The 24,656-nt window shown below is 41.2% G+C and overlaps 1 protein-coding gene across 3 annotated transcripts; it reads right to left on the reverse strand.

The window, feature by feature from the left end:
* Window positions 1-664: 664 nt before the first annotated feature.
* LOC128737884 (riboflavin transporter 2) lies at window positions 665-19,976 on the reverse strand. 3 transcript variants are annotated; one of them, XM_053832640.1, is made up of 5 exons: window positions 19,840-19,959; window positions 19,254-19,783; window positions 18,495-18,933; window positions 1,351-2,545; window positions 665-1,289 (listed from the first exon to the last, which is right to left on the reverse strand). In XM_053832640.1, the coding sequence occupies exons 3-5, from the start codon at window positions 18,716-18,718 to the stop codon at window positions 1,095-1,097; spliced, it is 1,614 nt and encodes a 537-aa protein (XP_053688615.1). In that variant the 5' UTR covers window positions 18,719-18,933; window positions 19,254-19,783; window positions 19,840-19,959; the 3' UTR covers window positions 665-1,094. The 3 variants fall into 3 exon arrangements, with proteins under 3 accessions (XP_053688615.1, XP_053688623.1, XP_053688608.1); XM_053832648.1 differs by lacking the exon at window positions 19,254-19,783 and having other exon boundaries at window positions 19,876-19,976; XM_053832633.1 differs by lacking the exon at window positions 19,254-19,783.
* Window positions 19,977-24,656: the final 4,680 nt, after the last annotated feature.

Raw genomic sequence — 24,656 nt, forward strand, 5'->3', positions numbered from 1 at the left:
GAACGCTCCGCGATAGTTAGCAGATTGATAACCAGATAAGAGGATTGGGCGTCAACCAATCAGAAACAATGAACTTTCCTTTAACTGCGAAGTTTAAAAAAAAACAATAATGATGAAATAGAATGAAACTGGCCCACTGTCTGTCTATTTAGATGTTATGCAATAGAGGTGGAAGCAATGGTTCCTTCCAATGGATATCGCTGCCCTGAAAAACCAGTCGTCGCATGTGCGCATCTCGCCCGGGAGAGACTGTCGAACAAAATAAGAAACCCAAAGATTCGGAAAACGGAATGTAGCATCTAGACTTGGCTAGACCAGATCTTATGATTTAAAATAAAAAACCAACGAGGAAAATAGAACGACAAACAACCTAAAAGGAGAATGAAAACTTCTTACTTTACTATGGTGATTACAATCCAAGGCATACTTGGATGGTCTACGGTTTCCAACCCCTCTCAATTCGTGCCTCTACAAAAGCACTATCCGGGTTCTTACAACAATGGAGTTTCTTTCTGGAAGCTCTTTATCATCTCAATATTGTTCCCTGCTACAGTTTCTACCGCTGGACAAACACAGAACGCTTCACACACTGTAGCATTGACACACACTAATGACGGTGCTTCGCACTGGTCGTTCAACATAAAACAATATTCGAGTTATTTGGTATATTTAAATGAATTGAGATGACAACACAAGTTTGACTGTGTCTAAAGGCTAAAGAGGAGCTCACAAAGCTACACACAATAATTTACCTATAACGTAACGAAACGGGTGCAATCTAGCGATTAAAAATTACAGTGGAAGTTTTTCGTTTTAACCTAATAGCTGCACAAATGAGCAAAATATTTGTCCTCACTATGCCGAACATGCCGTGCTTGTTTTTTTTAATTAGTAGAAATTCCACGAGAAAAACAAAAACCATAAATTAGAAACAGAATTTGAAAACCCTAATAAAGCTCTAAATGCAGTTGTCTGTTAAGGCTCGTCCTACCTAATAAGTAACGTTACAATTACATGAAAAAAATCCTATTTGTTCATCAAAAAACCCTGAATCAGTCAACAAACGGTAATAAATTCACTTCCCACGAATCCATTCAGCATGGATAGTACTGTTGAAACATATCGGTAAAGTTAACCAGCGAAAAGGATAGAACCGATCCGAGCAGCGAACCGATCTGCGTAACGGCTCCGACCCAAACGAGCGACCGGCCACCCTGGTAGCGGAAAACCGTCGTGATCGAAAGCCGAACGTAGCTGACCAACCCGATCAGAATGGTCCAGGTGAGAATCTGAAACGAAAAAAGCTTTTAAGCATGGCAAGGATGCTAGTTTTCGTTCAAATCAACTTACCACTAGGATTTCACCGGATACGTAACCCACAAACGGTGGCGTGGGGCTCATGAAAGCCGTTGCCAGAGCGTACACCGTAAAAAGGCCCGCCAGCAGTGAAATGGACGTTATGGCACGTATCGAGGTGTGCGGCAGGAACAGTGCCATAAAACACGCCACCGGATTGGCCATGGTGCTCAGCGTAACCGTCAGATGGTAGGCTACGTTCCCGTACGGCAGGCAAGAATACGACTGAACGCTCGGGAAAATACCGTTCCCGAAGGTGCACAAAACGCCCAGCAGCACCATCAGATAGGCATAGTTGCGATTCGAGAGAATTTTGCTTTTTTCGAGCTTCACGTTCGACGACTTGTCGTCGTTCGACGACGCGGTTTCCGACGACGGTTGGTGGCCACTTTCGTAGGTGTAGTCATTTCCGTGACTGATCACAACGGCCGCGTACTCCTGCCGGCAGCGTTTGTGGTTGTCCAGAACGGTGAACGCCACCGTACTCACGATGAAGACCACAAACACAAAGATAAAATATTCCATTGAACCAAACCGCGGCGGTGGTGTGTAGCTAATAAAGTCCGGTGCATCCGGATCGGTGGAATTGTGCGGAATGCACTCCGCATTCCCCCCCACTCCTTGAATCAACGCTACAATACTCGGTACGAATCCACTAAGCCCTTCCCCGATTAAGTAGGTTATCAGATAGACATCCCGAAAGCGTCCCATATAGGGCATAAACAGCACCGAACTCGTACAGCCAACCAGTGCGAGCGCAAAAACGCACGCCAGCATAGCAACAGACCGCTCGGCACCGAACACATAGGCCGTACTCTGATAAAGAAACGCCATACAGATCGAACCCACGCACCCGAGCACCAGCAGCCCGTAGATGATGAACGAATCCCGGGCAACTTTCCACTTTTGCACCGCGGTATACAGCAGCGGTCCCAGGTTCCCAATTTGGGTCATAATCACCATATACGACGGGAGGTTCCATCCCTCCGGTGCGCTACTAACCAGCAGCGGTAGCTGCACGAAGCTCGAATTCACCCCGATCCAGGCACTGATCCCAAACAGAATCGCCAGCACGTCCACCAGAACGCTGCGGTTCCGGAACGTGTCCCGAATTCCTCCCAACTTGTGCTTCATGGCGGTCGGCTTTCGCAACAGGTAGTAACTTTCGGTCAGCACCGACGACGATGGACTGAAAGCAAACCGAGAGAGGATAGATGTAAAATTAAGCCAATGTTTCAATGGCTAGAGCAGTGATTAGATAAGGTCGGTTGTTGCAGGCAAAGAACCAGTGAACTTGAATTGCCGCAATTAGTGAGGCGGTAAATTGGGGTTTTCCTTTTGCCGGTGCACTCCTCCTAGCGTCTCGCATAGCAGGTAGGTATCTGACGTTTGGCAAATTAGTCTGTGTCGCGTGTGTCGTTTAAGAACAAAGCAACCTTTGAAATGGGGTGACGAATTCGGTAGGTTTTTTACATTATCCTGTTGTATGTGAGGAGAAAAAAACACTATTCTTGAAATTACTTTATTACGCTAATTAGACATAAGACAACCTAGATGTGAGGTCATGGTTGTATTTCATTGAACCCAAGGTGTGTTTTGCAATTTTTGTGACGAATCAACGAATCAAACCAGATTTGACATCTTGCTCAGAAGTGTAACATATTCCAATAAGCGCGTTCTGTTTTCGATCGCTGCGAAAAAACAATACGCAGAAAGAAACTTCGCTCACGATTTGCCAGCAAAAGTGTTATGGAATAATCTACGTCGTGAAGGTATCCACAATAACGCAAAGAAAAACGTGGCAAGTGAACAAATTGACCCCAATGAACTTAACCAGTTTTTCGCAGAAGGACATCAGAGATTACAGCACTCCCCAACTGTCAGCCGGCATACAACCCCAGCTCATAGCACTGCTGGTGTCCATGGCTTTGAAAGGTTCGAATTCCGTCATACTTCAGTCAATGAAGTTTCTACAAAAGTATGGGAAATCCAATCAAATGCCATCGGCTCGGATGGCATCCCGATTAAGATCATAAAAATGCTTTGCCCGTTCGTCCTTCCTGCTTTGGCACATTTGTATAATGCCATCATTGACGCTAAGGAGTTTCCAAACATATGGAAAAAAGCTATCGTTACACCCATCCCCAAAGTTTCGAATCCCGTAGCGCTTAAGGATTTCAGGCCAATCAGTGTCCTTCCGGCTATCTCTAAAGTGCTAGAAAAAATTTTGCTGGTTCAAACGACTGAGTATCTCGAAGCAACCAATCCCTCGCTTCTAGCTGAAAACCAATCTGGCTACAGGAAAGGTTATAGTACAACAACTGCCTTAGCCAAGGTTAGTCATGATATATATAATAACCTAGATAATGGGCATTGTACGGTGATGGTGTTAGTAGACTTTTCTCTCGCTTTTAATTGTGTTAACCACATGGTCTTGAGCAATAGACTATCCAGTGATTTCCGTTTCTCAGATGGAGCACGGAATCTCATCGCATCGTTCCTCTCTAATCGCAAGCAAATGGTCCGAGTAAACAATTCTACATCAGGTGAAAGGGGAACAGTAGACGGTACGCCCCAAGGTTCATGTCTCAGTGCTTTACTGTTTGCCATGTACATCAACAGCCTCCCAAGCGAGCTACTATGTCAGTACCAACTGTATGCAGACGATCTACAACTATATATCTCTGGGCCAATCGTGGAAGTGGACAGACTCATTGCGATTGTTAACCGTGATCTAGCTGCAATCGAGCGCTGGGCGGCTCATAATTATTTATTTCCCAACCCGAAGAAAACAAAAGCCATCATATTCTGCAAAGAAGGTAAAATAGTGCCACGATTGCCTATTATGTTTTGTGGAGAGGCAATTCCATTATCCGAAAAAGTGACTAACCTTGGGTTGGTCATGGACTGCAACCTGAAATGGAACCCTCAGATCAACAACGTAGTTGCGAAAGTATTTAGCACCCTGAAGACCTTTCGGAGATTTGCTGCAGTATTATCCACGCAAACACGCAAGAAGTTAGTGCAATCAGTGATCATCCCATTTTTTACATACGGTGACGTCATTTACTATGCAGGATTATCTGCCGACCAAAAAATGCGGCTTCATCGCTGTTTTAAAGCTGCAGTGCGATTCGTCTTTAACCTTCGTTCAAGAGAATCGACTGCGACAGTTCGGGATACTATACTAGGACGTGACATTCTGATAAACTACAACCATCGTATGTGTTGCTTTATGAGACACGCTCATATCGGAACATTACCCGGATATCTCCTTCAGCATCTACAACGTAGTCAACACGAAAGAACCCGCGGATTCATCATCCCAAGACACACAACTTCTGGGCGCAAAAGTTTGCTGATCTCTGGAGCGCTGATGTGGAACAGACTTCCCGTGACGACAAAGCAGCAACCAACTATAAGTGGGTTCAAGAGATTTCTCCCGAATAACCAGTGACTATATCCGCTATCTAAACTATATATAGCTCTATATTTAATAACTTAATATCATTCGTGCACAGCTCATTGTTGCTAACTTAACTTAATTGCTTACTTATTGGATTTCCACTGTAATGTTTCTCTTTACAAATCCTTGACCCTGAACAAAGTTCTAAACTAAGTGGTTAACGTATCTCTAATAAATTACAATTACAATTACAATTACAATGTATTGTGGATGGCGCCAAGTCTGGCGAATATGGCGGATGCTACCATTCACCAGATATTTTTGACTGTTAAAAAGCAAAGCCTGTGATACAAACGTCTTTAAGACTTGACCCTTCTTTATCGACAGACTTTGCAGCTGATTATTAGAGTACAGGACAATTACGAGGTTTGTTTAACGATTCTACTGACTCTAGTAACACAACCCAGTGAAGATTCGAATATACGGAAACATTTCCAACCAAAACTAATTATAAAATGAGCGTTTAGTTTTTTTTCTATTGGCCAGGGCGTTGCTTGCCATAATCAACCCTTTTGCAGTGGCTATTTGAAAACTAAATCCAGAATTATTCTCACTTATTTATTTAGGACTTATCTTATTTAGGACGTGTTTATTGACCACATAGATCATGTGACTAGACTACTGTTTGTGAGGTTACGCAAAATCTCATCTATACGGATAAACCGGTAACGATTGTGGCCTCGGAAGAACATTTTACCCAGGTCATTGTTGAGATACCAATCGAAACGCTCGAAAAAGTGGTGCAAAATTGGGTCTTACCCAATTGGCGGGTAAACCCAATAATGTTTGTCAAATATTCGGTCTTTTTCTTCTTTAGAAGCTTAGAGTCGTAGAGTTCTCATCGCCATTTCGTTGAGCATCTTGACGCTCGCAATTCAATTTCAATCTGGTCAAGCCAACTACATAGCATGTTGAGCTCCTTCATTTGTATGTAATTCCTTGAAGAGAACAGATTTTGCCGCACTGCCGTCCGGCATTCCTACGACGTGACAAGCTCACCATAACCTCCAATTTAGTTGGTGGAGCTAGTTTTACGACGGCGATGGACTACCTGATAGGTCATAACATCTTCATCGGGCGATGTTTTGGTCGATGTGCTTTATCGAATATTGCTATCGCTAGTAAAAAACCTGATTTAATCCACCTATTGGTGAAAGGAACCTTTGTTATACGATCTTACTTGCTATTTGAGATAGAAATCGACATGTTTGGCTTACATGAAATTTTTGGAAATTGAATAAGTTTACAAAATTTGAACCAAATAGAAGCACTTATAAATTTTGATAGTTCCTTTTCTCATGAAATTGCTGAGTAAGTTGTTACTAATGAGGGTAAGTCCAAGTTAAAGTGAGTTGTAAGATAAAATATTATTCTTTAACATATGCATTGCGTAGTAAAGGTCTAGTTTATAAGTTTTTGAACTATGCATAATTTCCTGTAATGCCATTCTATTTGATTCACAACAATAAAGTTTTCTTGAATAAATTTCATCAATTTTTATTAACTTTCGGTTACTCACGCTGTTGTATTTTGTACAACATTTGTAGGTTTTTGAATGCCATATTGTTATAAAGTTACAAATCGTATATTACGTATATACTAACGTATATTCTTCAGTAAACTTGTTATGAGCAAAATGTCAGAATTATTCAATGCATTAATACTTTAAATTGTTAGGAAACAAGATTAGCTTAAACCGACATCACAGAAACGAAGCAAGTAGCATGTGAGGTGTACCGCAATTGACCCCAACTGGAATTTTCTCTCGTTTCTTCATATGGAAAAATGGTGTCTGTATGCAGCAAAACTTCCAGCAAATGTAAAATGTTTAAGATGTATCCGTCTGTTGGTAATCGAGTAATTCGGGGTCAAAATCAGGTTATTTTTTACAATTAAAGTTCTACAGTTGCTAAACAAGCAAACAGAGGTATACTAAATTCAGCAAAGTTGTATATTTTTATTATTTGTACAACTTTGTAATACATGAAAAAGTCATACAACAATTACAAGAAGAGTTAGAATAGAAAAACTGACTTTACAAATTCATATACATTAAATAAGATTTTTCTACCTTCACTGAAGAGATAGAAGGTTACTGTCTTCAGCCAAATTTCTTGTAATAATATGCTCTAAAAGTTTGCAGAACACATCAATGTGTTGTATTGAAACTGAAAGAAAATAATTTTTTTATTTCACTTTTAGGGGGATTATTCAAAATTCAAATTCTACCAGACGATAGAGCTTTCAATTTTAAGAAACTCTTCCAAAGGTTCGATAAACTTAAAACCAAGTTTTCCCAGTCAAAACTCTAGTGCGCAGGTTTTCTTTGGTTTTGGGCTATTGTGCGCGCAAGTAACCGTGTTATAAAAGTTGGCGCGAGTGTTCGAGGGTTAATATCTTTTGACCGGTAAAACCAATTCTTATGTAATTTTGCATATATATTCGTAGTGTGAAAACCTCTCGTTTGATATTAAAATAATTGATATTAGGTAAATTATCTTGGTCAAAATCATTATAAATTATTGTTAATTTTGGTGTGGTGTATTCGATTGCTCATAACTTTCAAATTAAACGTCCAATCAGAAAACCATTCAAAAGTGATCTATCCGGCTATATTACCTGCCAAACGAAACTAATAGCGTGTAAATCGGTTTGGCCATCTCTGAGAAACAGGCGTTCATTCGTACCTAGTCAAAACAAGTTTTTCAAGGCTAACTTTTAAACTGCTTGTCCGTTTTCAATAAAACTTAGCAAAATGTTTAGTAATAGTAAGAGCTTTCGTTTGGTACTAATATCGTTAAAATTGGTTGCGTGGTTCCGGAGAAAACCGTGTCACGTAGTTTTCACATTTTTGCTTATAACTTTCAAACGAAAAGTCAGACCACAAAACCATTTAATAGTGATATACCGTGAACGTACCATATTCTGCGCAGTTAAGACATTTTTATGATTCTTCCGCTATTCTAAGTATCCTAGATTTAAATTAACAACGTGGATAGCAGCAACGTGTAGTGCTACGGTCTATAATATCTGGTAAAAAATATGGGAATTATAAGTCGACCAACAATTGAGTATTTTTTTCGTTTTGTAAACTTATCCACGGTGCCTAATTCTGCGCACTTTCTTGCCCATGTTCCTAATTCTGCGCATATTTGCTCCTAATTCTGCGCACCCAAAAAGTGAAAATAAATACTCTTGCCATGCTTTTTATGTCTTTATACGCTGAAAGCACACAAAAAAATCCGGCATTAGCCATTACCATAATTAAATCCATGATCCGGCCTTCTTGTGCTGTCCGGGTGGCAAAAGAATATTGTTATCATTTTGATTGCCTCATTTTAATGTTTTATTCTCGATAACGTGAAGGGCAAATTGATTCGGGTTTTCTGCATACTGAACATTACACTTTACACACTAAAAATTGTGTTTTCATATAGAAACCACTTCCCCACTCTCTGACAGCCCCATGAGGTTGGACATTAACAAAAGTTGAAGACATGGTTTCATGAATTGGCGCTCTTTGGTTCGGACCCCGAGACACAGCACAGGATGCCAATCAATGCAAGTTAAAGATTCTACTTGAATTTTCATGCCTCTATACTTCAGCCATTTGGGCGAGGTTGTGTATTCTTTCGCGATTTCTTCGTAGGATACATTACTGCGCAGAATTTGGAACATGAATAAAAAATCTGTGCCTAAATCTGCGCATTATTGCATCGCATTTTTCTAAGGAAAGCGATGCATGCAATCACTCTTTTTGTCTAAAACATGACTAAAACTAATTATTCTTTCTAATTATGCTGGGTGATTTGATCATTGCAAAGAATTTCGATCATAAATTTGTTAATTTTCTAGAAGGACAATCTTAGCTTTGGTGCTAACGACGATGTTTTCTGCGATATAAAATACTTTCAGTTTCACGTTAAATTATTTCGCTCTCAAATATTATGGCCCGTTAGTGAATAATGGCGTAATATTCAACAGACATTTATAAAAAAATAACGCAATGCTCATAGTTATGCACAATGTTGAAAAATACTCATATAAAGAAAAATGCGCAGAATTAGGAGCTGCGCAGAATTAGGGGCGGTCACGGTACTAGGCAATAATACCTTTCAAACAAAAGTAATAGCAGTCGAATCGGTTCAGCCATCGCCGAGTAACAGGCGATGGAAAATTCGGAGCGAACACACATACACACATACATACACACACACACACACACACACAGACATTGCTCAGTTCGTCGAACCCTATCGATTGGTACATGTGACTCGGCCCTCCGGGCCTTGGATCAATTTCGTGTTTTTCGACCAATTTGTAAGCCTTTGTTATATAGTATAACAAAGGTAAAAATCAAAAATAAACTAAATTTAACAATTTTTCTTGCCATTACGCTGACACCTGGTAGTGAATCCACCCCCCTCAATGGCAGCAACCCTGCTGTGCTAAGGCGAAAACAGTGCAGCAACTACGCTCAGTGCTTTGTTTATACTGCTAGATCCACCCGAGATGAAGCTGGACATCGTGTTCGCCGGATATAGCGGATTCGATATTTACAACATCCTCTCTCTTTAGAGGAAAGGAAAAAGCGTCGAACAGAAGCCTGAATCCGGCCGCTGCGCGGCTATAAAGTACAACAGAAGCTGAAGAGGAATACCGAAAGCAAGCCTAGTAAACCATTTGGTTTGTATATCTCGATTGCAACTAAGGTATACGAAATCATATCTGAACGAAAAAGTTATATTTCACGCCATATAAGAGCATATATGTACCAAAGTGGAGGCGATATACGTGCGAAAATTTTGACAACTATTTGTAATTCTATTTTGCGCAGTTTTTATAACACGCAACTAAATACTCCTGAATATATGATAATCAAATATTGCAATTGTCTATCCTGCTTTATAATTCACAGTCATGAATTGTATATGAAGACACGCACGACTGCAAAACAACTTATTGTTCACTTCGAATTGACATACTCTAATTATTATACAACTCCAATATGAAGCTGACATGAAAACGATTTAATGTGAACTTTCTATTACGATTTTGTGTTATCTGGGAGGTAGCTTCATCGTTCCGCGTCTTCGACCGGGAGGCCGGAGCAACAGCCAAACGGCGAAGAAGTATCTGACCGAAATGTACACTTTTATGAGACCGTATTTGAGCAACAGGCAATCGCCCAGAAGGTGCTGCTGAAGGTGCAAAAGAACTGAAGAACATGCCGATCTTTTCATCAGCCATGGCTAAGGTTGCGGCCAACTGCCGTAAAGCCGGCTTAATAAACGTGAGATTCAAAGAAAATTTGTTCCGTTGAATCATCTTTTGTAGTTTTTTTCATCTTCATCCTAGCGAAATCAATCAGTAATGCATACGTTACCTAGCGCGATGTATAACACCCGATATTCTTTACACCGTTAAGCAGCTGAGTCCTTTCAAATGTGTGCTGGTCCAACGCACTGGGAAGCTGTAAAACACTCACTGCGATACCTCTGGCCTCTTTTTTTTTTGTTAGGGGGGACTTAAACTACTTTGTCCATTGAATTGAACTTTTGTAGTATATCCTTATTTGCTATACGTGTCAGGCAAACCAAACACCATTATCCAGCTTTTTACGAGCCATAATGGCGGACGTATTCTTAATATTTGAACAGCATTTTTGACATTTCCCTAATACATCGCACGTTTTCTTTCCGTACATTCCTTTAGTTTTACCATGAATACGCGGAAAGAAAACGTGCGAAGTATTGGGGAAATGTCAAAAAAAGCTGTTCAAATATTACGAGCACGCCCGCCATTATGGCTCGTAAAAAGCTGGATACAAGTGATTGGCCATTTGCCGCTACACATTCCCAGTCAGGTATGGACATGGTGCAGATATGCAACCAATAACCTTCCCGGGATTAGCAAACCAAAGCTCACCGGGAGATAAACAACCCTTGTCGAGAAATTTAAATCTGCTCGTATATAATGCACCACAACTGCATAACAGATCCGGAGTGATTCGCGATAAGGGCGCAACTAACAAAGTGTGAACAATGAGAAATATCACTGTGATAATTTGCCAGTACATTTTCAAGTCATAATTTAAATAAAAGTTACAAAAATCAAGTTTAAAGACATAAATTGGTGTAGAATAAATCAATCTTATAATTTCACAACAATACTGCATAAAATTTGTGCATTCAAGCTCAAAATCTAAGTTTTATAGTTGAACCCCTTGGAATGAGCCTCAAAGCATTTTGACAATGAGATTCGCCCAGCCCTGTTTCGCCTTGTTTTGATTTTTTTATTTAGTTTCGCCTGTTTACAATGCGCCTGTGTTTTGAAAACAACGCAGTTTCGCTCTTTACTATCGCCTGTTTACAAAACGATTTGCAAATAAGCCTGTCACTTCATAACAATGCGAGGGGCTAAACTGCAAACTGTCTTTTGTTTTGATTAAACACTTCTATCGCCCATTGCTAAAAACATGTTTTAAATAATTTTAACGATTAAAATAGAAGAAAGGATTCTTGCCAAGGATATTATCAGTCTTTTTAAGGCTGATGGTGTGATAAAACGATTTGTTTACAATTTACCAGTTGAGCCCCAATCGCGAATCACTCCGGAGATGTTCCGAAGTTTCACTTTCAAGATTGCAAAAGCGACAGATATCATTACCAACCCGATCAATGTTTTTAAAATGATATCTACTCGGACAGTGCCCAGTTACTAGGCCAGTGTATGTACAAAGAGCTCTCTTATTGAGCTCTATGAGCTTTTTGGTGGTTTTTGCATTTGGAGTTATAAATCTTTTGGACTGGTTACATCCTCTGACTGCCATCCAATTGACTGTCACTTTTTGTTCTTCCCAGCGTCTAAGTTCCATTTTTATTGCGCAATTTGATATTCCGCAAAAAGGCTCCGGACCAATAAATTGTGAGTTAGAGCCTTCGTTTGCTAAGTCGTCTGCTATTTCATTGCCTTCAATGCCGCAGTGTCCTGGAACCCAATACAGATTGACTGAGTTCATTTGACATAGACGTCGCAAAGAAAGAATGCAATCCCAAACTATTTTAGAAATACATTGACAAGCACTTAGTGCCTTCAGTGCTGCTTGACTATCAGATAAGATGCAAATATTTGCATGTTTATATTTCCTCCTCAAGCAAACACTTATACATTCAATTATTGCAAAAATCTCCGCCTGAAACACAGTTGGCCATATTCCCATTGCCACTGATATTTTTGTTCCAGGGCCATAGATTCCAGCACCAGTTTTTGAACCAATTGGGTATTTTAGTGGTATATACATTTCCGCATATTCTGACAAGATATGATGCCATTCAATCGCTACATGAAGACTTTTCCGAATTTGACTAATGGAAGTAATGAAAAAACATTTTTTTTATATTTGAAAAAAAATTTTGGAATAAGACGATAGCTTACAAGTAAACCACTTTTCTTTTTAGCTCGTCTTAGACAACACAGTGAATAGATACACTATGGTCATCGAACGATACAGGTTTCATATGAGAGCTTTAAAAGCTCGGTTAAAATGAAGAGCTCTATCAGAGAGATAGAAGAGAGGGAGAGAACTTCTGACATCAAGTCAATCAATCGGCTTGGTTGATATCTGTCAAACAGCAAATCATTCTAGTTTTGATTTTTATTAATTGTTTAATCGAATATTGACTTAATTGAAATATAAAAAGAACTGCTAGATTCAGGAAACGACGGGCTATCAAATGAGATATAAAAATCCACTTTTTTGGGAAAATTAAAATACCCAATTGTTGAGCCATCAGTGAAAAATATCCTTGACGAACCATAGGAACTCCAACCTCTCAATCGTGGTGCGATGTTTCGCACACTTTGCAGGGAGTATCATAGTTACCCTCAGCTTTCATCCAATCTCCATTCATACTTAACACAGGCCCTATTTTAAAAGTAATTCAGAATGCTCATGTGACCAGAATGATCCGATGAAACATTTTTAAATTTATTAAGCCTCAGAGCACACCTCTCTGCTTCCAATTGCACAAATTCATGCAAAGGAGAAGATTGAGAATTGCATCTAATGCTTTCGATGGAGTACTACGCATTGCTCCATTTATTACAATGCACGCAGGTCGTTGAAGTTTTGCAAGCTTTGATTCAGCAGTAGCCTCCTTTGTTTTTGGCCACCAGACTAACGAAGCATACGTAACTTTCGGTTTTATAATAGATGTGTCAAGGGGTCGGTCACTCAGCACAGCCGTTTTAATGTTAGGCGACTTGAAACAAGCCGAACTGTGCCGATGCTGTACCGAAAGTGCCGGACTGCAAGATTTGTTAAATTCGTTCTAATCTGATAGATCTGGCAACCGTGCGAGATGATTTTGACAACTGGCAGTGCTCCCATTTCATCTGTAACATTGAACCGGAGGTGTGTAAAGCCATATAAATGTTATTTTTATAGGGCTTTAGAGGTGTGCCGCTTGATATCTCTGGACTGCCTGGGCACAATGTGCTGAGTGTCCGACCCCTTGAGATGTGTAGATCCACATTATCATTTTTGGCTTTAAGCCCCATTTCCTTCCGATGGTTTTTGAACATAGCCACAATGCACTGACTGCCTTGTTTATCGCTACGTCGAGAGGTACATTCCAGTTTAGCTTTGCGTCCAGAATTAAACCTAAGAATTTTACCTGTTCACTAAATTTTATTTGCTTTCCTTCAAGCTTGAGAAGCTTTAAGTTGAGTTTTCTCCTTTTAGTGAAAGGGTCAATTACGATTTTTGTCGGATTAATGCTTAGGCCCTCCTTCTTACACCAAGATTGGGTAAACCTTAGAGCCTGTTGCATTCTTTCCGAAACTATGTTATCAAATTTTCCTCTCACCATGATGACAAGGTCATCTGCAAAGCCGACAACTTCGAAACCTTCAGCTTCTAGACTCCTAAGTAGATCATCTACAACTAAAGACCACAAAAGTGGTGAAAGAACTCCTCCTTGTGGACATCCCTTCATTGCCTTTATTGGCATAGAGGACCCTCCAAGCTCAGAAGTGATTTCTCTTTTTGCCAGCATGGTATGAATCCAGTCGAATATGTGCGTATTATATTTTCTTCGTTCCATAGCATCTTTCATAGATGAATAGGAAGTATTGTCGAAAGCTCCTTCAATATCCAGGAAAGAACAAAGCGCAATTTCCTTTACTGAAAGAGATTTCTCAATTTTACCTACAAGCGTATGAAGTGAACCTCTGACCTCACTTACAGTTTCAGACATAGACGTTACATTCTTATGCAGCAAAGGACGAGTTTGGTGGACAATTCTGCACGGAGCGAAAAAGCTCCAGTTTGTTTCAAACAAAATGATTGTTGTTTTAAGCCTCAATAAAATATTTTTATAACAACCTGAAAATATTGTTGTTTCCAAACGAGATTCTGTTTGAATCAAGTAAATAACAGTTTTGAATTAAAAGTAAAGTATTTTCAAAATTGAAGTAGACATTGATGTAACAAAAAATATTTTCATTTCAATCATACATTTCAGTTTGAAACAAAACGAAATTTTTGTTTATGCGTAAAACAACCATAAATATGGTTGAAACTACATTTTTATTCTCCGTGTTGGTTTAGTTTTCAAAAGGTCACATAATCAACCCTTTTGCATGGCTTATCAACCGTTCTGTCCACCATTCCGTGTAAGTTTGTGATCAGATTTCTCTCCTCGTCTCTACACATGTCGGGTATCGGTGTAAATAACATACATCGGTCTTGGCCTCTACTAAACCATTTCAAGTATTCTACAATCATTAGTCCGGAACAGGCCAATTTTTCACGACACCGAGTACTCTCCGCCATATCCCGCTCCACCTGCTCTTACCATTTTCCTCGTTATGCTGCTGGTCGTCTTGTTCCTACCGGATTTGAGGCGAACACCGTCTTTACAGGGTAGCCGTCCGGCATTCTTGCAACATGCCCTGCCCATCGTATTCGTCCAGTTGTAGCCACCTTTTGGATACTGGGTTCGCCATAGAGCTGTGCGAGTTACTGGTTCATCCTCAGCCTCCATACTCCGTTCTTCTGTACGCCGCCGAAGATCGTTCTTTGCACTCGTCGTTCGAAAACTCCGAGCAGGTCCTCCTCGAACATTGTCCATATTTCATGACCCCAGTCTGATCAGCGTCTTGTACAGGGTACATTTTGTACGAGGTTTAGTCTGCTCGCAATTGCTTGTGAAACTCATAGTAAGCACGACTTCCGCTGATAATACGCCTCCGAATCTCACGGCTGTTATCAATGTTCGCCATCACCAGTGAGCCAAGGTAGACAAATTCGTCGACTACCTCAAAGTCATCGCCGTCGATCGTTACATTACTGCCCAAGCGGCGTAGGTCGGCCTCGGTTCCGTCGACTAGCATGTACTTTATTTTAGCCGTATTTACCTTTAACCCAATCTTTTCTGCTTCGCGCTTTATTCTGGTGTACTGTTCAGCCACCGCCACAGATGTTTTGCCGATAATATCCATGACATCGGCAAAGCAGACGAATTGACTAGATTTTTTGAAGATCGTGCCCCGCGTGTTGATATCCGCTCGGTTTCATAACACCTTGTAGCGCTATGTTGAACAGCAGCCATGATAGATCATCACCTTGACGAAGCCCTCTGTGTGATTTGAATGAACTTGACAATCCACCCGAAATCCGCACTGTACTGTGTACCATCCATCGTAGATTTAATCAGTTTGATCCATAGCTCTTTCCGGTCGATTGTATCATATGCGACTTTGAAGTCAACGAACAAATGGTGCGTGAGAGCTCTGGATTTACGATCCTTTCGGAGAATTGCCGCAGTATTTGATCCATTGTAGACTGACCAGCCACGAAGCCGGCATGATAAGCTCTCACAAATCTATTCGCAATTGGCGATAGTCGGCGGAAAATGATTTGTGACAGCACATTGTAGGTGGCATTGCGAATAGTGATCGGTCGATAGTTCTCACATCAGTCCAACTTGTCGCCCTTATTAGCCAATTTATTGTGCTTTAGCTTCATGATGGCTTCCTTAACTTCTCCTATAGTTACGGCTGGCTCCTCTTCTCCGTTTGCCCGTCGAAATTGCTTTCCCCGCCGCCATGGTTTTCCGCATTGGCGCCATTCAGATGTTCATCGAAGTGCTGCTTCCACCTTTCGGTCACCTCCCGATCATCCGTCAAAAAACTGCCATTCTTATCGCGACTCATTTCGGCTCGCGGCACAAAGCCTTTTTGCGCGATACGTTTAGTTTCTGGTAGAACTTTCTCGTTTCCTAAGAACGATGCAGCCGCTCCAACTCCGTCGTTTGTGTCTTTTCACGTTCTGTCGTACACTGCTAATGGCTGTTTTGATGGTGTTCCAACAGTCATCGAGACGGGATTCGTCCAGCTCGTCCCTTTACGGCAGCACAGCTTCGAGTGCGCGTATTTTGCGGAGTACCGAATGTTGTTCAGAACGGAGAGTTTTGGGCGCATCTTAACCATCACTAGGTAATGGTCCGAGTCAATGATCCGTCCGAGAAGTGCCGACAGTCGATCAAAACGTGATCGATCTGTAATTCTGCCTGATTTGGTGACCTCCAGGTGTACTTGCGTAGGAGTCTATACTGGAGGAAGATACTACGTTACGTACGGCGGCAATTTCGATAAGTTCGTTGGTTAGCAGGTGTGCGTTGAACCCTCAAATCACCGGTTTGTTTTCCTCCTCCTGGCCGACTTGATATCATGTTTTGTGCAGCTCCAACTGCGCGTAGAATTCCTCTTCGTTGTCAACGGTACTTCTGAGTTGGGGACTGCGAGGAAAAGGTTTGCAGATCTAACACTCGCTTTGTTACCGATTCGTAAAACTGCAAGTGTGGTCGTAGTTCATCGTCGGTAGTTTTTCCGACGATTGGTTTTACAGGGCACTTATGTTTATCTTGTCGAAAAAAAAATCTGATTCTCTCGTGTCCACTTAGTTCCATCATCGGCAGCGTTTTGCTTTGTAGAAACCCACCGCCATTCGCTAATCTCCGTGGTTTTAAGGATCTCATTTACCCGAAAGGCGACGAATATACTGTTACATTACAGTAATGTCGATAATCAGATCTTTTCCAGCAAAGTACGTCCATGGGATTAGTCCAGAAAAGGTGTCTCGATGTTATCTACGGAAAAACTGTCAGTCACGTTAACCATGTTTCGAATTGTGCGTCCTAGATTGGATCATCCCAGATGATCGATGTCTTCTAGGAGCACCTTCAAGAACATTATCACATACAATATAAACGCCATCATCAGCACTCAGAAGACCTCTCTTTTTGTGAGCCGACGGTTTTCGGACAGAAGAGCTTCATCATACCGAGATGACATCTTGTGCGTGTAACAATCTGTTACGGTACTCCCGCGTATCCCTTTCGAGAATTCATTAACATGCGCCACTTTTTCGAATTCTGTTTCGCTGAAGCGCTCTAGTCAAATGCGCATTAAACTGAGCAAAAAAAACAGCAAATGAAGCTTGTCCAGAACCCAAATGATGACATTATGTAATCTATTAAATGAGTTCACTTCGGTCTGAACAAAACAGAATTGTAATTATCGCCCGTGACTGGGCCAAACCTATGAGGAAATTTAAACTTGAAATTAAGAAAACACCCATTTCGAATCAGTTATTATGGAAACCTTTGAATTCCCTGCAAAATTTGCAAAACATTTAAAATATTTTACGTATTCTTTGCGCTATAAAGCTTAAATCTAGATTGTTTGGAATGATGAAATTCTGCGGTTAGGTTAGAGCTAGTGACGTAGTCTTACGTCAAATTACTCTTCATCGATCAAATCTAGACAGGAAGCTGAAAACCAAAGCATGCCATTTTTTAAAACCGCTGTGCAGCTGCGCGCGAAACGAAACGCAAAAGCGCAGCACGCGTTCTGATAGTGGCATGTTTTTACTTCTTTTGCTCCAATAAAGAAGATTACAATTCACAAAACTGTTTACCATACGTATAGATTCGCACACATGAACTGTGACCTCAATTTGTTGTTTTAAAATAAGCATCCTCTCGTGTGCGAATGTTGGCACAACATGCGCAACAATTTATGCAGCAGCTTGTAATCACTCCCATTACACTTTCTGACCAAACTACATAACCTATTATTATTGGGAAATTTATGAAACAGAAGAATTTACGAAACTTTCAGGGTAATCACCGTAAGAGGTAAAAACAAAAAACCGCATCCCGAAATTTTGCACTGCCTTGGAACCTGTTCAAGGTACATTTTGTCTGGAGTGAAGCGGCAATTAAATTAATCAAAACGATCACGGGTTAAAGTGCACCAATAAAAACTGCAGCTGAGCTATTAGAGCCATACCGCGCCGCTCTCGAAAGAAGAGCTAATTCCGAAGGAGCAACAATGTTGCCTATCTTATCAGACCGAACACGACGATTGTGGTGTGGGAAGTTAAACAATTGAACGGTACCTTGCAAATCATGCCCCATCAGACTAGCTGCTGTGACGACCATCATGCACCGCCATCAGCCAAAACGTGAGTACAACCGTTTTTTTTTTTCGGCAATTACATGTGACCTACGCGACTAGAGGGAAGGCATGTGTCGGTTGTTTAAACTAGTAAAAATTGGTAATAAGCCTTATCTATACCTTGCCTACGGTTATGATTACTTACTTGGCAATTAGAACGTCGCTGTCTGCAGCAGCGGTTGTGGTGACGGCTGCGGTACTCGAGCTGCTGCTCGTTGGATCAGCTGCACCTCGCGGGTGCCGTGTTTCAACTGACGACGGCACGTCGTTACCGGAGGGAATCCTATCGTAACCACCGGCACTGCTGGCGGAAACTCCTGCGGTTCTCTCAGTGGCTGCCGTCGCCTGCGGTGACTTATTCCTCACCATACTATACTGATGATGATGTACGAACTTTTACTATCGCCTCTGTTTACGGGTGGATGATTGTTTTCTATTTCTGCGCCGGCATTGAGATGACTATCTTCGGTAGAGATTAGTTTCGCGAAATGGGTGATTTGAATTCTACGCTTTCCGTATAATCGTGCTGATTGATTGATAACAGTTCGATTCACTCAAAGTTTGCTTCCGCTATTGATGCACCACTAAAATGGAAACATTAACTGTTAGAAATTTATTCATTTTTTATATTTATGAATTTAGAAAAATATCAGATGATGAAATTAGAGTAAAACAAATTGAAACAACGATGCATCTCACCGGTGACGGCGAGGTATAGGTACTTAGCGCAGAATTGTACTTTGGAACCGCACTCAGTCAACAATTCGCTGACACATGCAACATTACACAACGTTTTTTATGCACTTCAACTAAACCAGACTAGATAATTTCTGCTTACTAACTTATGATATGATTTAAATGGAAAATCACGATGACAATCGTGATTTCGTGCTGAACTACTCACGTGTCTTTTTTAATCCCTCACAATGGATTTCCCCTAATAGATAATGATGCAAGAACGTGTGTTCTGATGCACAAACTGTTACGCATTCATTCACAGTGTGTCAGGAAAAGTTACATCATTAGACTTCCATCGACAGTGTTTTTTAGACTGACTTTTTTCTTTCCCATATATTTATTGTAGACACGTTAACTCAACTAACTGCACCTAATCAATCTGAAGCTGATAACAGCCTGTACGTCACATTTTCCTATAGTGCATGTTATATTTTAATCAATCCGGCAAGCTTGTTACACAAGTCACACTGCTCGGTAGAGCTGGTTGGAAATTAATTCTTCACAGCTGGTTGGTTGTTCTTTTGTGGATTCGGTGGCAGACCTTGACGTTGTAGTTGCTCTACTAACTAAAGGTTCGCATATGAGCGCTCGATTCATCTATTTTCGGTACCAATTGACCGGTTTGCGTTTGATTCACGGCACGAACCGGACTACCTACATTACTATCGTCCGTTGATTGAAACTAATCGAACCTAACTGTACATCAATTAGGAACAGTTAACCTTTTCTCACGATTTACTTACTGTCCTTACCGTTTTGTTCAAGGAAATATTGTTCAACTGACGTACCGCAATCCTTTCGTTTGCTGGTAAATAAATACGTGCCTCTTCTGCGCCGGCCTTCTAATTCCTTTCCGTCGACGAGCGAGCTGATAACGACGAGCCGCTTTCTAATTCGCCTGTTGTATATGTATTTTATATGCTGGGTACTATAATTCTCAGCACCACTGTATGTATTCAAGCACCTGAAAGCAACCGAAGCAACACTGTGCACATGTGCATAAGCAGTGTTCCCATTTCGACGCACTTTCTGACACTTCTGGCGGATCGGCGATTCAAGTTGTAGGGATGTTCGATAATCGCATTACTCGTTAATGGATCAAAATTTGTCAATTTTTTTTAATCGATTTATTGCTGATTGCAAGAAAAATTCTTCCATCAAAAGTCAAATAGTTTCGGTATCTTGAGCGGACTTTTTCGTTATATTGCAAGCAATAAGTGCGCATTACGATTGCGTATTTTTGATGGTAAAAGATAGAAATTTTCTTGCAATCAACCAGGGCTCTCTTGCACTCACAAGGACACATCACTATAGGTCACAGGCTTAGAGCTTTACCATATACACCATAGTGTAATCCTGTCGATCTAGAACAGTGACGGCCAAACTGCGGCCCGCGGGCCGCATGTGGCCCTTTAAGATGATTCGTGCGGCCCGCGGACTGGTTTGAAAGATGGTGAACTTAGGAGAAAATTTTTTGATGACATAATAGGAGTCCCTCAGTTTAATCGTTATGCCTCGCGCATGTTGTGAATCTGAATGCTTTCCGGTTTAAATCTCATGATGATTCCTAGAAAATGGTTTTTGTTGTCGCCTATTTTACATTTTGTTATGCACAGGAATGGCCAGAGATTACTGCGGCCCATGGCATTCATGGGCGACCTGATTTGGCCCGCACCATGCCTATGCCTGGGCACCACTGATCTAGAACTTCACTGCACTGCTCGTATAGGTGTAGCCTATGGAACTTTTTTGAAAAAGCTTAACTTGAAATTTAGATGGGCATTTGACTTAATGGAGGCGCATGGTACATTGTGAATATCCGGAACGTTTAAGTAACAGTTCAAAAAGAAAATGATATGGTTTGGAAAACGGATGATTTGATTACGCAACAAGCATTTCTAAAATCCTTTTTTGTCCACCTGGAAGTGTTATTAAACTTTTCTCATACTGATAATACGTTAATTGCGGTTCAAGTTATTCGCTTACGCTACAGGACGGTATGTTCTCTCTTTTTACCTAAATACGGTGGCATTATTGAAGCAAACGTTCAGAGATGTTTACAATAGTTTTGCTGCTGGATAACCGAAAAAAGCCTTCTTTACCTTTTCTCTGTTACGTATCATCTTCTATACCTATAAAAATGAATTTCTGTCTGTCTGTCTGTCCGTATGTTCCTTATAGAATCGAAAACTAATGAGCCGATCGGCGTGAAAATTTGCATATAGGTGTTTTTGGAGCCAGGTAAGGTTCTTATGATGGTTAGAGACCCCTCCTCCTACTAAGAAGGGGGGCTCCCATACAAATGAAACACAAATTTCTGCATAACTCGAGAACTAATCAAGCAGATGGAACAAAATTTGACAGGTGGGTGTTTTTGGAGACAGAATTTTTTCTATGGTGAATTGCGACCCCTCTCCCTTCAATAGCAGGGGGCTACTATACAAATGAAATACAAATATCCTCATAACTAGAGAACTAAATGGAACCAAATTTGGCATGTGGGGGTTTTTGAGGCAGGAATTTTTTTTATGATGGTGTGAGACCCCTCACCCCTGTGGTAGGGGGATAAGGACTCTCACACAAATAAAACAGAAATTTTTGCGTAACTCAAAAACAAATCGAACTCGAGATATTTTAGACTCTTTCATAATACATTAGTCAATAACAAGACCACCAAAAACTGTCAATAGTAACATTAGATGATTCAGCGCAAGACGGCCACAGGCCGCGAGTGTTGCTGGCGACCTGTCGTCGGAAGTGCTGGCCACTGCGGGAGGGGGTGAGGGGGGCATTGTAGAGAGCACCTCTATCTAGGTTTATTTATCTTCCTAGATCTACTGACCTCTATTACTTTCCTTCAGTTGGGTCACCCCTGCGAAATGGTACTTTCTACGAAAAGATTTTCCGTGAAATGGTACATCCCGCGTAAGGTTTTTCGCAAAATTGGTATTCTGCGAAATGGTTTGTAATGATGCCGAATATTTAAATGCTATCCGCTTTATTTTATCAGGTTAAACAATGGGGGGTGTTGTTTTCTACTTTACTGTGAGCAAAATTCGTATATTAAAACACCCATGAACTCCCCAGAAACTTGCTAAACTCGAGATTGTGACAAAGGTCATCCGAGATTCACGATTTCTGTACAACACTGTTTAATTTGTGGCAATACGAAGTTTGTCGGGTCAGCTAGTAAATTATAAAGATGAGCGGGCCAAGCACACTGCCTTGAGGGTCACCAGACGATATGTCAAATGATCTGGAGCGCACAGAATTTACTGTAACGAATGCTTTGCGATCGGATAAGTATGAGTAAAGCCATTCAGTAAACCATGAGGGAAATCCGATGTAGTTCAGTTTTTCAACAATGAGATTGTGTGGTACAGTATCAAAAGCTTTCGCAAAATCAAAATAGATCATATCCACTTGTCGCTTAGCTTCTAGCTCACGTGATATCGCTGTGACGTAGCACATAAGATTTGATGTTGTTGAACGATGCTTCATAAATCCATGCTGGCTGTTAGAGATGATCGGTGCAACTGACCTGGTATATAGTTGTCGAAGCAGTTGTGTCGCTGGACGGGTGATGCTTTACCAAAGACGCCCTCGAAAAATGTAGCGGAAAGATTAGCTGATTCTGAGCTCGAGTGAGAAGTTGTTCCCTCGAAGTTGACCTACGGAGGAACATTGTTGCCAGTTTTACGTTTCTTAACAAAATTCCAGAAACAGGAGGGGTCCTGTTTAACGGCAGACTGAATCCTTTGCAAATAATTGTCATATGTTGCGGTAAGGACAGCTTTGTACTCATCCTCACGCTCCCGAAGTTTAGCTCTATCAGATTCGCTTTTAGTAAAGAAATATTGGTTGCGCATTTTACGGAGGTTGTTACGAAGGTTTCGAAGCTGAGGGGCCCACCAATTGCCCAAGATATGCCGCGGTGAGAAGCGAAATGCCACCTTTAACCGTGGATAATGTAGTAAATGAAATGTGTCGGAAGGAGAGTATTTGGAATGCAGTCAACAGTGTAACAGCACAGATTATGGTGCAGCTGCAACAAAACTGGAGAGACGACCAACGAATAAACAACGCTAATTAGGACACCTGAACAGACGTAGTGAAAGCGGAGAGGCAAGCATGAAGCAGCGACACTGGATGGTCAGAAACCCTACGAGGGTGGCCGTGAAAGGATGGAAGCACAGAACAGAAGTGGAAGTTAAAATCCAAACAGGTACTTGCTACTTTCTGCAGATACTAGTGAACCTGGCGGTGGCGAGTCACTTTTTTCGACGAAAACACCCGAACGCTTACGAATGCACACGAAAGCATATGAAATCTGCTCTGCGATTGGTAGCGAGCGTTCTGCTTATATTGCTGTTATTCGCTTCTGTGCGAAAACCTTCCCAAAAGAAAAATAAAAGCAAAAAAGACTCTGTTACCAGTTTTGATCGCCGAATCGTTCGGACTTCCACTTCTGTTCTGTGATGGAAGTCATGTAGGTCGCCATCCTTAGATCGGTGCACGTCTCGATAGGTGAGGTGTAAGCGAAGCGGCGAACTCGTCGGAACAGTTCGAAGCTCGACGGAAACTCTGTGAGGGTGGCTGTGAGAATATGGAAGTCATGACGGTCGCCATCTCCGGATCGGTACATGTCCACGAAGACAGGCTACACGAAAAGAAAGCATGGAAAAGTCAACTTTTACTTGACGCAGCTTCTGTCTGGCCACGGCTGCTTTAGACAGTATCTATATCGGTTCGGACATGCAAGGTCACCCCTCTGCCCAGAGTGTAGACACGCGGATGAAACGCCAGAACATGTAGTGTTCGACTGCCCTAGATTTGAGGCAGCGCGAAGAGAGATGTCCACTCTTTACGCGGAGAATATTGTCGCCGAAATGTGTCGACAAGAGACCACTTGGGATGCCATTAGTGAAGCAGTGACGTGAATTCCAAATGTAAAAAATCTGAAAGCAGCGGTTAAACACGGCATGGGTGGCGTGATGAAGGGGGTGGATCTAGCTAAAGGCGTTGGCAGTTTAGTCTGCATCGATGGCATAATGGATCAAAATGTCTATTTGGTTGGACATTTAAAGCAAAATTTGAAGCCAAGTGCCAATAAAATAGGATTTAGTCAAAGGTTCAAATTTTTTCAAGACAATGACCCAAAGCACAAAGCACTTAAGGCACGCGCGCATGGTTACTTTACAACCGTCGTTCAAAATGTTTGATACTCGACCACAGTCTCCAGTTATTAAGCTCATTGGAAACCTTTAGGAATATCTAGACAAAAAAGTTAAAAACTATCAGATTTCTAACAAAAACGATCTTAAAAAGCACATAGAACGATCTTAGAAGCAACAAAAACGGTCTAGAAAGCACATGGAACAAAATTCTCGCCGAATACATGGAAAAACTCGTAGACAGCATTCCAAAACGACTAAAGGCAGTTGCAATGAGCAAGGGATACCATACTAAATACTAATCTTTGAAATTTAGCCACATCTGGGAAACCAAAACTGTTAATTCGAATCCTGTACGAATATGAATTTGAGTAGATTTTTCCATGCGCAAATTT

The sequence above is a fragment of the Sabethes cyaneus genome, chromosome 1 (genome assembly GCF_943734655.1).
Source record: "Sabethes cyaneus chromosome 1, idSabCyanKW18_F2, whole genome shotgun sequence".
NCBI lineage: Eukaryota > Metazoa > Arthropoda > Insecta > Diptera > Culicidae > Sabethes > Sabethes cyaneus.